Below are 14674 nucleotides of genomic sequence, written 5' to 3'. Positions count from 1 at the left end.
TAGGCCCTTTCGTTCCAGTAAAGGGAAATCTTAACGCTACAGCATACAATGACATTCTAGATGAGTAAAGAAAGTGTGTCTATGTATACGGGTGACTCACAATACAAGTCAGCTAGTACAGCGACTGAAATGACTGCAACCCTTATAGGACTGCAGTTAGTTTCAGAATGGGACTATTTAGAACTATTTAAAAAAAAACTAAAAGCATTGTATTTAGGACAAAATCATTCACTAAACCTGAATTAAATCTTGTAATGAATAATGTGGAAATTGAGCAAGTTGAGGTGACTAAACTGCTTGGAGTAACACTAGACTGTCAAATCAAATGTATTTATATAGCCCTTCGTACATCAGCTGATATATCAAAGTGCTGTAAAGAAACCCAGCCTAAAACCCCAAACAGCAAGTAATGCAGGTGTAGAAGCATTGTAATCGGTCATGGTCAAAACATATTGATACAACAGTAGCTAAGATGGGGAGAAGTCTGTCCATAATAAAGCGCTGCTCTACCTTCTTAACAGCACGATCAACAAGGCAGGTTCTACAGATTATCCAAGTTCTTTCTGCTGTTCCTCACCTGCAACAGCGTTACTCTATTTTATTTTTAAGTACTGGGTGGCGAGTGATTGGAGGATGTTTGTCTGAAGGCAGAGCAACCGTTTCATTAATATCCATCTACGGCTCTGTGTTGTCGATTTCGAGTCTCATAGCAAAGGGTCTGAATACTTATGTAAATATGGGTATTATGTGTAGATTGATGAGGAAAAAAAAATATTTAATAAATTTTAGAATAAGACTAACATAAAATGTGGAAAAAGTCAAGGGTCTGAATACTTTCCTGAATGCACTGTGTGTACCGCCCCCTGGTGGTGAACAGAATTGGTATTATGACATACTGGAGCCAGTACAAAGTATAAACATTTCATATATACACTGAACAAAAATATAAAACACAATATGTAAAGTGTTATTCCCATGTTTCCTGAGCTGAAATAAAATATCCCAGAAATGTTCCATACGCACAAAAAGCTTATTTCTCTCAAATTATGTGCACACATTTGTTTACATCCCTGTTATTGAGCATTTCTCCTTTGAAGGCAAGCCATCCACCTGACCTATCCAGACAAGCCATCCACCTTATCCAGGTGTGATATATCAAGAAGCAGATTAAACAGCATGATCCTTAATTACACAGATGCACCTTGTCCTGGGGACAATAAAAGGGCACTAAGATGTGCAGGTGTCACACAACAGAATGCCACAGATATTTCAAGTTTTGAGGGAGTCTGCAATTGGCATGATGACTGCAGGAATGTCCACCAGAGCTGTTGCCAGAGAATTTAATATTAATTTCTCTACCATATGCTGTTTTAGAGAATTTGGCAGTATGTCCAACCGGCCTCACAACCGCAGACCATGTGTAAAAATGCCAGCGCAGGACCTCCACATCCGGCTTCTGCACTTGCAGGATCGTTGAGAGACCAGCCATCCAGACAGCTGATGAAACTAAGGAGTATTTCTGTCTGTAATAAAGCCCTTTTGTGGCAAAAAACTAATTCTAATTGGCTGGGCCTGGCTCCCCAGTGTGTGGACCTGGCTCCCAAGGGGGTGGGCCTATGCCCTCCCAGGCCCACCCATGGCTGCACCCCTGCACAGTCATGTGAAATCCATAGACTAGGGCCTAATTCATTTATTTCAACTGTATGATTTCCTTATATGAACTGTAACTCCGTAAAATCGTTGAAATTGTTGCATGTTGCGTTTATATTTTTGTTCAGTATAAATACCTAGGTAGTAAATGTTACTGGGTTTGCTACTATAAAGAACTCAACTGACAATTCATATTTACCCAAAATGTTATTTATTGGTGTCTTTGGGATAACTTCCAACATAACATTTGAGTAAATACCTGGTCTTTTCTGTAAAATAAAGTGCTACCGAGTCCCTTTGCACTGTAAAGAATGTCCTTAATACAAAAACCAAACATTCCTATGTAGCCATTCAACAGTCAATGTGAAGAGATATGAATACAAGTTTATGGATTTGATCTAATGAAAAGGTATTGTTGCTAATGATACTATAACAAGACTGTCACATCTTTAATGCTCCCGAAAGCAAATTAAGTTCCAGGTTATACAGTCACATCACAAGATTTAAAACATGTCAGATGTCAATGAAGGTAAGGTGTGTTGATTGTTTCTGTAAAAAAACATTACGCAGGTCTGCCTGTTCAGAATCCTTGAGGTTATTTCAAGTCAGGTTCCTACTTCAAAATAGACCAGGAAGAGATATGTAATACATATTGCATCAACCACCCTGACTTTATGAAACTCCAGAAGACCAAGTCAAAACAACAATTTCTTATAACATACCTTTAAAACTAGTGTCCCTCTATAAAACATGGTAATACTCACTTGATCTTTTTTAAATGTATTTTTTTAAACACTCCGTTAAAGAATCCACACTAAACAACAAAGAGAAACAAGACTCCTCTGTATTCACAAATTACTCTCAAAAGAGTATCGCTTAAATATAAAACAGGCCAAACTAAAATATAAAAAAACAAAAGCGCAGGAAAAAAATGTATTCCTTTTTTCAAGGGATGGTTGGGGGTCTAGCATGTCAGGGGTAGGGAGTAGTCTCTGGCACCTGTACACTCAAACAGTGCTGGACAGTAAGTCCTTCAGTGAAATTCAAGGCTTGTCCTTTTCGGACTCTGCATCATCCTTCATTTTCTGTTCCTGCATACGGGTCCGAGTGGAGCCTGAAAAACAGAGACAACCTTGAGTTTCATGGCATACATACAGAACAACAGACAGTTAACAGAAAGACAGACTACAACACTTGAGGTAGATAAAAGCAAAGTCTATTGGATTACAATGTTTGAGGGATGGTAAAAGAAACGTAGAACTGATAATATACAAAACGAAGGATGATGAAAGCAGAATTCAGGTAAAGCCAGAAACAAACGTACCTATCTCTGCAAGTTTCTGTATCAGTCTCGACTCTTCACCAGGTTTGCTGTGAGGAGAGCAAGATGAGATCAGCAACTTATTTCAACCGTGCCTCACCTCTGCATGAACACAACATTCTGCAGCCTAGTATAACCAAAATGAAAGATGGCTATCTCCTACCTCTCATCAGATTCATCCTGTCCTTCTACATCAAAGCGCAACCTCTTCAGGGGCTTGGGGGCGGAGCTCATATCCAAACTCCTCTTCAAGGACCTATCACTGCTGTTCACCATCGCATTGATCTTCTGGAACTTATCAGAGGTCTGCAGAGGAAACAAGACAGAACATCATTTTAGTGCACTGGACACAATGCCCATTTCAGGAAAGAATATTTTCCACTATGTTGATGAAAATGATCACTTACTCCAAACGATTCACCGATCGATACCAGGATTCTGTGGAGAACAAAACACAGGGGGGAAGTTAAAAAAAATAATGATTCATAGAGATTTTTTATTTTATTTTTACATTTACTAGTTAATAACGCAAAAAATTTAACAGACATTACCATAACAAAATAGGAGAGAAATTCACAAAATTTGCTCACATCTTTGCCAGTTTGGAACTGAAACATCAAGATAATGAAATGTGCCTCAGCTATAAAATCGGTTCATCACTAAGCGCATACAAAACAAGGTGTCAGCCTGGTTCATGGGTGGGAGGGTACTGACCTGGTACGTGGGGTCATGACTGGAGACATGCGTGTTGGGCTCTTCATGGGAGAGATATAGACGTTGTTGCTGCCAGGCACTCTCAGGGGGGAGTTGGGGAACTTGTAGGGGCTGCGGGGGATGTGTGGGATGGGAGACAGTGTGGGGGGCTGGGGGAGAGAGACCGTAGGGAGTGTGTCAGTAGAGAATACTAGAACATTAAGAAGGCAAGCATTTTGAACCTGCGTGTGAGAGATCAGGACCATGTGAAGTATGTTGCGGTGCCACAAAGGAAAACGCTAACTGTCCGTCTCACCCTGGGAGAGGCGTACTGCAGGATGTTGGTCTTCAGTTTCTGCATGAACACCAGGTTGTAGAAGACAATGATGGAGTCATACTGGCCCTCCCGGATTAACACGTGCTTAAATGTCTGCAAGAAAGACGGGGAGATGAGATGTTCTGCATCTGTGGTAATCCTTCCTCTCATCTGACTTAATAAAGCCTGCCACACTAGCCATATGGAGCAAGTCCTTTTAAGTCCCTCATGTCTACACTACAGCTCCACAGCAGGAGTAGATAGTTCATACCCCTGTGTACTCACCTCTTGGTTGGTGTTGGGCATGTTCTTGTAAGCAGTGACGATGGTCTTGAAACGCAAGTCCACGTTCTTCACCTTGCATATGGCGTACATGGCCGACATCATCAACTGTTTGGGGATAAAAAAGCCACAGGTGTCAAAGTTGTACATGATCATGTATAGAGTGTTTTGATCGCACAAATTGCATCAGAGTACGTGTGTGAACACAGCACAGTACCTGGTCCAGGTGGCGGTCTCTCATCAGTTCATACTCATTCTGCAGTGTGTGCTGGAACAGAGTCCACATGATTGGCTCCAGCTCAGGGTGAGAGGTCAAAAGTTGTGTGTAAAGCATCTTCAGCCTCATGTAGGCCAGCCGGTACACTACAGGAAAAACACAGAACGAGTTAGAAACCGGGTTACAAAGACAGACAACCAGTCATACACAAACAACACCCCACCGACGACTGTAGACCAACTACCAGCTAGTGAAATCTTACATTTTTTGTAGAAGAGGCTGAGAGAGTTGGACTTTGGGTGCCTAGGGGTCTGATGGGGCGCCGGGGCAGAGGGCTGAGAGGAGGGTGGGGCTGTAGATTCAGGGGCTGGCAGGGTACGGCTACTGGGCCGCACAGGGGAAAGATACCTGCCAGAGAGGAATAACAATATTAGAAAAACAATAGTACAAGCTTCAAGCATAACAATGAGATGGATCAGTGACGCACAATTATTTCTTAAACCATGTTCTAAAAAAGGTTAAATGGTCAATGTCCTGGAGAGATCTTCACAGGTTTTCAACCTAACCTCTGACCAGTCTTTCCCAAAGCCTGGGGCTTTGATATCGGTTACTGTTGGTCAGTGTTCATGTGGCCAGACAAGCCCATTATCCCCCACCCTGTTCACTTCACCCATTCACAGACTTAACATTCCACAACTACTTAGTTTATGCTTTGTCAGGGTTCCGCAAAACAACTTTGATAAGATACATGTTGTTCCTAAATGCAAGTTACAAGAAGACATGGCTGAAAGTGTACCGTGCTTTTTTGTGAGCATTAAAATGCAAGAGCATACCAATCCATCTTATTAACCTCAAATTGGTGGTTATCAATCCATTGGGAAGAAGTACAACTTGCGTGCCTTCCCAAGCCTGAAAGGGATGCCATTTGAAAAACAAACAACATTTACTACTCAGATCTCTGGCACCCATCCATGCTTGACCAGATCTTACTCCAGCTTTGTAACAAAAACATTGTAACAAAACAACGGTCAATGAAAGGTTGTGAGTGTATGACCCAATTAAGGTTGGGCAATATTACGATAGCATCGTCTATTGATGATGCTTGACATAGATTGTCGATGATGACATTGAGAAGTGACAAATTGTACCAACTTCTGTATTCATGTAAGCAACTGATTGAACAAATCCTCACTTATCAGTATCTGCAATTTGGCAGTAAGCCCAGACCTTGTTTTGAGAACAAAAGCTATCAGTTTCAAGGTCTCAACATAGAGAGAAGAAGCTTTGTGAGGTATTGGTCGGTCACAAGAATGAAGCAAACGTTAACCAATTATGAACGATGAATAAGCTAAATCATGCAAATTTGACGTATACTGCAGATAAGGGAATGGGACTGCCCCATTCAATGGTGCATTACGTTTGTTGGAACCTCTCCAGCTTGCTGACAATTATTAATTTAAGATTGACTTAGAATGTCCCTGTGTAAGAATTTCCACAGCAGCTTTCTCACAATGAATCTAAGTTACATCTCAAAAAGTTGTTTGAAATATATATGTAATAATGACAATTACAACAATACTGAATGAACACTTATTTTAACTTAATATAATACATAAATAAAATCTATTTGTCTCAAATAAATAATGAAACACGCTCAATTTGGTTTAAATAATGCAAAAACAGTGTTGGAGAAGAAAGTAAAAGTGCAATGTGTGCCATGTAAAAAAGCTAACGTTTAAATTCCTTGCTCAGAACATATGAAAGCTGGTGGTTCCAGTTCTTCAATATTCCCAGTTAAGAACGGCGAGGATAGCTGTGCTACAAGCCCAGCTTCAGACGCAATCGCTAAGCAAGGGTAATTTCAGTGTAGGAAAGGATGAAACAGCGTCTGTGCCACCAGTAAGTGCAGATAGTAATGTTAGTATAAATCCCCTGGCACAGTCCCCGCAGCCGGACAACTTTCTCACTGTTTCTGGAAGGAAACGCTGTAGGAACGCTCAACCGGTGTCGCTCATTCAGCCGACAGAAACTTGCAACCGGTTTTCCCCATGAAGCAGCGGGTCGGAGTCAGAGGCCGATTCTTCTCTGGTCTCTACTCCTCCCGTTACGGGGTCTGAGACGCCGAAGCTTCCCACCATTAGCTCTGACAAATTGAAAACTCTAGTCATTGGCGACTCCATTACCCGCAGTATTAGACTTAAAACGAATCATCCAGCGATCATACACTGTTTACCGGGGGGCAGGGCTACCGACGTTAAGGCTAATCTGAAGATGGTGCTGGCTAAAGCTAAAACTGGCGAGTGTAGAGAGTATAGAGATATTGTTATCCACGTCGGCACCAACGATGTTAGGATGAAACAGTCAGAGATCACTAAGCGCAACATAGCTTCAGCGTGTAAATCAGCTAGAAAGATGTGTCGGCATCGAGTAATTGTCTCTGGCCCCCTCCCAGTTAGGGAGAGTGATGAGCTCTACAGCAGAATCTCACAACTCAATCGCTGGTTGAAAACTGTTTTCTGCCCCTCCCAAAAGATAGAATTTGTAGATAATTGGCCCTCTTTCTGGGACTCACCCACAAACAGGACCAAGCCTGACCTGCTGAGGAGTGACGGACTCCATCCTAGCTGGAGGGGTGCTCTCATTTTATCTACCAACATAGACAGGGCTCTAACTACTCTAGCTCCACAATGAAATAGGGTGCAGGCCAGGCAGCAGGCTGTTAGCCAGCCTGCCAGCATAGTGGAGTCTGCCACTAGCACAGTCAGTGTAGTCAGCTCAGCTATCACCATTGAGACCCGTGTCTGTGCCTCGACCTAGGTTGGGCAAAACTAAACATGGCGGTGTTCGCCTTAGCAATCTCACTAGGATAAAGACCACCTCCATTCCTGTCATTATTGAAAGAGATCATGGTACCGCACTTCTCAAAATAGGGCTACTTAATGTTAGATCCCTTACTTCAAAGGCAATTATAGTCAATGAACTAATCACTGATCATAATCTTGATGTGATTGGCCTGACTGAAACATGGCTTAAGCCTGATGATTTTACTGTGTTAAATGAGGCCTCACCTCCTGGCTACACTAGTGACCATATCCCACGTGCATCCCGCAAAGGCGGAGGTGTTGCTAACATTTACGATAGCAAATCTCAATTTACAAAACAAAACAAAAAAAAATGACGTTTTCGTCTTTTGAGCTTCTAGTCATGAAATCTATGCAGCCTACTCAATCACTTTTTATAGCTACTGTTTACAGGCCTCCTGGGCCATATACAGCGTTCCTCACTGAGTTCCCTTAATTCCTATCGGACCTTGTAGTCATAGTAGATAATATTCTAATCTTTGGTGACTTTAATATTCACATGGAAAAGTCCACAGACCCACTCCAAAAGGCTTTCGGAGCCATCATCGACTCAGTGGGTTTTGTCCAACATGTCTCTGGACCCACTCACTCTCACAGTCATACGCTGGACCTAGTTTTGTCCCATGGAATAAATGTTGTGGATCTTAATGTTTTTCCTCATAATCCTGGACTATCGGACCACCATTTTATTACATTTGCAATTGCAACAAATAATCTGCTCAGACACCAACCAAGGATCATCAAAAGTTGTGCTATAAATTCACAGACAACACAAAGACTCCTTGATGTCCTTCCAAGGACGCCAGAGGACAAAAATCAGTTAACCACCTAACTGAGGAACTCAATTTAACCTTGCGCAATACCCTAGATGCAGTTGCACCACTAAAAACCAAAAACATTTCTCATAAGAAACTAGCTCCCTGGTACACAGAAAATACACTAGCTCTGAAGCAAGCTTCCAGAAAATTGGAACGGAAATGGCGCCACACCAAACTGGAAGTCTTCCGACTAGCTTGGAAAGACAGTACTGTGCAGTACCGAAGAGCCCTTACTGCTGCTCGATCATCCTATTTTTCTAACTTAATTGAGGAAAATAAGAACAATCCGAAATTCCTTTTTGATACTGTCGCAAAGCTAACTAAAAAGCAGCATTCCCCAAGAGAGGATGGCTTTCACTTTAGCAGTGATAAATTCATGAACTTCTTTGAGGAAAAGATGATGATTATTAGAAAGCAAATTACGGACTCCTCCTTAAATCTGCGTATTCCTTCAAAGCTCAGTTGTCCTGAGTCTGCACAACTCTGCCAGGACCTAGGATCAAGAGAGACGCTCAAGTGTTTTAGTACTATATCTCTTGACACAATGATGAAAATAATCATGGCCTCTAAACCTTCATGCTGCATACTGGACCCTATTCCAACTAAACTACTGAAAGAGCTGCTTCCTGTGCTAGGCCCTCCTATGTTGAACATAATAAACGGCTCTCTATCCACCGGATGTGTACCAAACTCACTAAAAGTGGCAGTAATAAAGCCTCTCTTGAAAAAGCCAAACCTTGACCCAGAAAATATAAAAAACTAAATCGGCCTATATCAAATCTTCCATTCCTCTCAAAAATTGTAGAAAAAGCTGTTGTGCAACAACTCACTGCCTTCCTGAAGACAAACAATGTATACGAAATGCTTCAGTCTGGTTTTAGACCCCATCATAGCACTGAGACGGCACTTGTGAAGGTGGTAAATGACATTTTAATGGCATCGGACCGAGGCTCTGCATCTGTCCTCGTGCTCCTAGACCTTAGTGCTGCTTTTGATACCATCGATCACCACATTCTTTTGGAGAGATTGGAAACCCAAATTGGTCTACACGGACAAGTTCTGGCCTGGTTTAGATCTTATCTGTCGGAAAGATATCAGTTTGTCTCTGTGAATGGTTTGTCCTCTGACAAATCAACTGTAAATTTCGGTGTTCCTCAAGGTTCCGTTTTAGGACCACTATTGTTTTCACTATATATTTTACCTCTTGGGGATGTTATTCGAAAACATAATGTTAACTTTCACTGCTATGCGGATGACACACAGCTGTACATTTCAATGAAACATGGTGAAGCCCCAAAATCGCCCTTGCTTGAAGCATGTGTTTCAGACATAAGGAAGTGGATGGCTGCAAACTTTCTACTTTTAAACTCGGACAAAACAGAGATGCTTGTTCTAGGCCCCAAGAAACAAAGAGATCTTCTGTTGAATCTGACAATTAATCTTAATGGTTGTACAGTCGTCTCAAATAAAACTGTGAAGGACCTTGGCGTTACTCTGGACCCTGATCTCTCTTTTGAAGAACATATCAAGACCATTTCAAGGACAGCTTTTTTCCATCTACGTAACATTGCAAAAATCAGAAACTTTGTCCAAAAATGATGCAGAAAAATTAATCCATGCTTTTGTCACTTCTAGGTTAGACTACTGCAATGCTCTAATTTCCGGCTACCCGGATAAAGCACTAAATAAACTTCAGTTAGTGCTAAATACGGCTGCTAGAATCCTGACTAGAACCAAAAAAAATTGATCATATTACTCCAGTGCTAGCCTCTCTACACAGGCTTCCTGTCAAAGCAAGGGCTGATTTCAAGGTTTTACTGCTAACCTACAAAGCATTACATGGGCTTGCTCCTACCTATCTCTCTGATTTGGTCCTGCCGTACATACCTACACGTACGCTACGGTCACAAGACGCAGGCCTCCTAATTGTCCCTAGAATTTCTAAGCAAACAGCTGGAGGCAGGGCTTTCTCCTATAGAGCTCAATTTTTATGGAACGGTCTGCCTACCCATGTCAGAGACGCAAACTCGGTCTCAACCTTTAAGTCTTTACTGAAGACTCATCTCTTCAGTGGGTCATATGATTGAGTGTAGTCTGGCCCAGGAGTGGGAAGGTGAACGGAAAGGCTCTGGAGCAACGAACCGCCCTTGCTGTCTCTGCCTGGCCGGTTCCCCTCTTTCCACTGGGATTCTCTGCCTCTAACCCTATTACAGGGGCTGAGTCACTGGCTTACTGGGGCTCTCTCATGCCGTTCCTGGAGGGGGTGCGTCACCTGAGTGGGTTGATTCACTGATGTGGTCATCCTGTCTGGTTTGGGTTGCTGTTTGGGGTTTTAGGCTGGGTTTATGTACAGCACTTTGAGATATCAGCTGATGTACGAAGGGCTATATAAATAAATTTGATTTTAAGAAGTTTTAGGTTGTAGTTATTATAGGAATTATGACACATCGACTATCTCTCTATACCATTTGTATTTCATATACCTTTCACTATTGGATGTTTTAATAGGCACTTTAGTATTGCCAGCCTAATCTTGGGAGTTGAAAAATGGCACCGGAAGAAATGGCAGCAGTTTTACAGGAGCCCAACCAATTTTACTATTATGTGTTTTTTTCCGCGTTACTTGTAACTTATTTTGTACATAATGTTTCTGCAACTGTATCTTATGGCAGAAAAGAGCTTCTGGATATCAGGACAGCGATCACTCACCTCGGATTAGACAAAGAGCTTCTGGATATCAGGACAGGGATCACTCACCTCGGATTAGACAAAGAGCTTCTAGATATCAGGACAGGGATCACTCACCTCGGATTAGACAAAGAGCTTCTGGATATCAGGACAGGGATCACTCACCTCGGATTAGAGAAAGAGCTTCTAGATATCAGGACAGTGATCACTCACCTCGGATTAGACAAAGAGCTTCTGGATATCAGGACAGCGATCACTCACCTCGGATTAGACAAAGAGCTTCTGGATATCAGGACAGTGATCACTCACCTCGGATTAGACAAAGAGCTTCTGGATATCAAGACAGGGATCACTCACCTCGGATTAGACAAAGAGCTTCTGGATATCAGGACAGTCAGTGATCACTCACCTCGGATTAGACAAAGAGCTTCTGGATATCAGGACAGGGATCACTCACCTCGGATTAGAGTGTGTCTGTGCATATTTGTAAACAACAGCTGGTGCACGAAATCTAAGGAAGTCTCTAGATTCTGCTTGCCTGTAGAGTATATTGTGATAAATTGCAGGCCACACTACTTGCCTAGAGAGTTCTCAGCTATACTTTTCGTGGCTGTTTATTTACCACCACAAACAGATGCTGGCACTAAGACCGCACTCAGTCAGCTGTATAAGGAAATAAGCAAACAGGAAACCACTCACCCAGAGGCGGCACTCCTAATGGCCGGAGACTAATGCAGGGAAACCTAAATCAGTTCTACCAAATCTCTATCAACGTGTTAAATGTGCAACTTGGGAAAAAAATATATTAAAAAAATAATCACCTGTACTCCACACACAGAGACGCGTACAAAGCTCTCCCTCGCCCTCCATTTGGTAAATCCGACCACAACTCTATCCTCCTGATTCCGGCTTACAAGCCAAAATTAAAGCACGAAGCACCAGTGACTCGGTCTATAAACAAAGTGGTCAGATGAAGCAGATGCTAAACTACAGGACTGTTTTGCTATCACAGGCTGGAACATGTTCCGAGATTCTTCCGATAACATTGAGGAATACACCACATCAGTCACTGGCTTTATCAACAAGCGCATCGAGGACACTGTCCACATAGTGACTGTACGTACATACCCCAACCAGAAGCCATGGATTACAGGCAACATTCGCACTGAGCTAAAGGGCAGAGCCGACGCTTTCAAGGTGCGGGACTCTAACCCGGAAGCTTACAAGAAATCCAGCTATGCCCTGCGACAAACCATCAAACAGGCAAAGCATCAATACAGGGCTAGGATTGAATCATTCTACACCGGCTCCGACGCTCGTCGGATATGGCATAGCTTGCAAACTATTACAGACTACAAAGGGAGGCACAGCCGCGAGCTGCCCAGTGACACGAGCCTACCAGACGAGCTAAATCACTTCTATGCTCGCTTTGAGGCAAGCAACACTGAGGCATGTTCCGGGCGACTGTGTGATCCCGCTCTCCGTAGCCGATGTGAGTAAGACCTTTAAACAGGTCAACATACTCAAGGCTGTGGGGCCAGACGGTTCACCAGGACGTTTGCTCTGGGCATGTGCTGACCAACTGGCAGGTGTCTTCACTGACATTTCCAACATGTCCCTGATCGAGTCTGTAATACCAACATGTTTTAAGCAGACCACCATAGTCTCTGTGCCCAAGAACACAAAAGCAACATGCCTAAATGACTACAGATCCGTAGCACTCAGGTCCGTAGCCATGAAGTGCTTTGAAAGGCTGGTAATGGCTCACTTCAACACCATCATTCCAGAAACCCTAGACCAACTCCAATTTGCATACCGCCCAAACAGATCCATAGATGATGCAATCTCTATTGCACTCCACACTGCCCTTTCCCACTTGGACAAAAGGAACACCTATATGATAATGCTGTTCATTGACTACAGCTCAGCGTTCAACACCATAGTACCCTCAAAGCTCATCACTAAGCTAAGGAACCTCGGACTAAACACCTCCCTCTGCAACTGGATCCTGGACTTCCTGACGGGCCGCTCCCAGGTGGTGAGGGTAGGTAGCAACACATCTGCCACGCTGATCCTCAACACTGGAGATCCCCAGGGTTGCGTGCTCAGTCCTCTCCTGTACTCCCTGTTCACCCACGACTGCATGGCCAGGCACGACTCCAACACCATCATTAAGTTTGCAGACGACACAACAATGGTAGGCCTGATCACCGACGAGACAGCCTATAGGGAGACCTAGAGACCTGGCCGGGTGGTGCCAGAATAACAACCTATCCCTCAACGTAGCCAAGACTAAGGAGATGATTGTGGACTACAGGAAAAGGAGCACCGAGCATGCCCCCATTCTTATCGACGGGGCTGTAGTGGAGCAGGTTGAGAGCTTCAAGTTCCTTGGTGTCCACATCAACAACAAACTAGAATGGTCCAAACACGCCAAGACAGTCGTGAAGAGGGCACGACAAAGCCTATTCCCCCTCAGGAAACTAAAAAGATTTGGCATGGTTCCTGAGATCCTCAAAAGGTTCTACAGCTGCACCATAGAGAGCATCCTGACCGGTTGCATCACTGCCTGGTACGGCAACTGCTCGGCCTCCGACCGCAAGGCACTTCAGAGGGTAGTGCGCACGGCCCAGTACATCATTGGGGCAAAGCTGCCTGCCATCCAGGACCTCTACACCAGGCAGTGTCAGAGGAAGGCCCTAAAAATTGTCAGACACTCCAGCCACCCTAGTCATAGACTGTTCTCTCTGATACCACACGGCAAGCTGTACCGGAGTGCCAAGTCTAGGACAAAAAGGCTTCTCAACAGTTTTTACCCCCAAGCCATAAGACTCCTGAACAGGCAACCAAATGGTTACCTGGACTATTTGCATTGTGTGCCCCCCCCCCTCTTTTATGCTGCTGCTACCCTGTGTTTTATCATAAATGCATAGTCACTTTAACTATACATTCATGTACATACTACCTCAATTGGCCCGACCAACCAGTGCTCCCGCACATTGGCTAACCGGGCTATCTGCATTGTGTCCCACCACCCGCCAACCCCTCTTTTTACGCTACTGCTACTCTCTGTTCATCATATATGCATAGTCACTTTTTTCAAATGTCTTTTTACTGTTGTATTTCTTTAGTCAATTTTTTTTAGTCGAGAAGTACCGAAAATATATTTTATGGGACAAGAGACACCCATTTCATTCACACCCATTTCAGTGAACTAATCCATTGTGAGGCAGACTAATCTATTGCAGAGGCTGCGGGGATGGCACAGTCCAAGAAAGGGAGTGTGGCTGGACAATGCAGGTCTCCCTCCAGAATTCACTCTCTCCCACCAATTTGTGCACATTCATTGTTTCATAACTTCATTGTGTGAATTGTTTGCGTTTGTTTGCTTATTCCTAATCTACAATGTTTGTTTGGTTACGGTAATGCATTCAATACATTATTCCTTTTACCGTTCTCATTGTCAGAGGGAGTGGACACGTTTGCAGAGCGCACAACCTACGCTACACCTATGAGAAACAAGTTTTGGTTTATTTCATTATTTTTATGAGTTTTGTCAATTTATTCATTGTATTTTGTTTGGAGCCTCCAGTCAATGATGAGTAAGGACATGCACCTGATTATGCACAGAAGTAGGCCTATAGGCTGCCTGGTCTGCGCACAAATGTAGGCAAAAAAAATGTGTCCATTTGGGGATCTGAATGTATTTCTGATTGGCTTAATGCACAACCACTAATGAGCTGTGGAGCTTCTCAAAGTAATGTTTTCTTCACCTCAAACAGCAAGCAAAGTTGGTTTTTACAGCCATTGAGATTTTTTTTATTTCAC

The 14674-nt window shown here is 43.2% G+C and overlaps 1 protein-coding gene across 1 annotated transcript in view; it reads right to left on the bottom strand.

Annotated features, from left to right (window-relative positions):
* Positions 1-2194: 2194 nt before the first annotated feature.
* The window catches only part of rb1 (retinoblastoma 1), a 42151-nt gene continuing 29671 nt past the window's right edge, over positions 2195-14674 (bottom strand). The window contains 9 exon segments of the mRNA NM_001124256.1: positions 2195-2764; positions 2975-3021; positions 3135-3277; positions 3379-3409; positions 3686-3834; positions 3981-4094; positions 4266-4370; positions 4480-4625; positions 4742-4887. Coding sequence (NP_001117728.1) covers positions 2694-2764; positions 2975-3021; positions 3135-3277; positions 3379-3409; positions 3686-3834; positions 3981-4094; positions 4266-4370; positions 4480-4625; positions 4742-4887 — 952 coding nt within the window. The 3' untranslated portion in view covers positions 2195-2693.

The sequence above is a fragment of the Oncorhynchus mykiss genome, chromosome 10 (assembly GCF_013265735.2).
Source record: "Oncorhynchus mykiss isolate Arlee chromosome 10, USDA_OmykA_1.1, whole genome shotgun sequence".
NCBI lineage: Eukaryota > Metazoa > Chordata > Actinopteri > Salmoniformes > Salmonidae > Oncorhynchus > Oncorhynchus mykiss.
The sequence above is the reverse complement of the archived record's forward strand: the minus strand, read 5'-3'. Positions and strand labels throughout refer to the sequence as shown.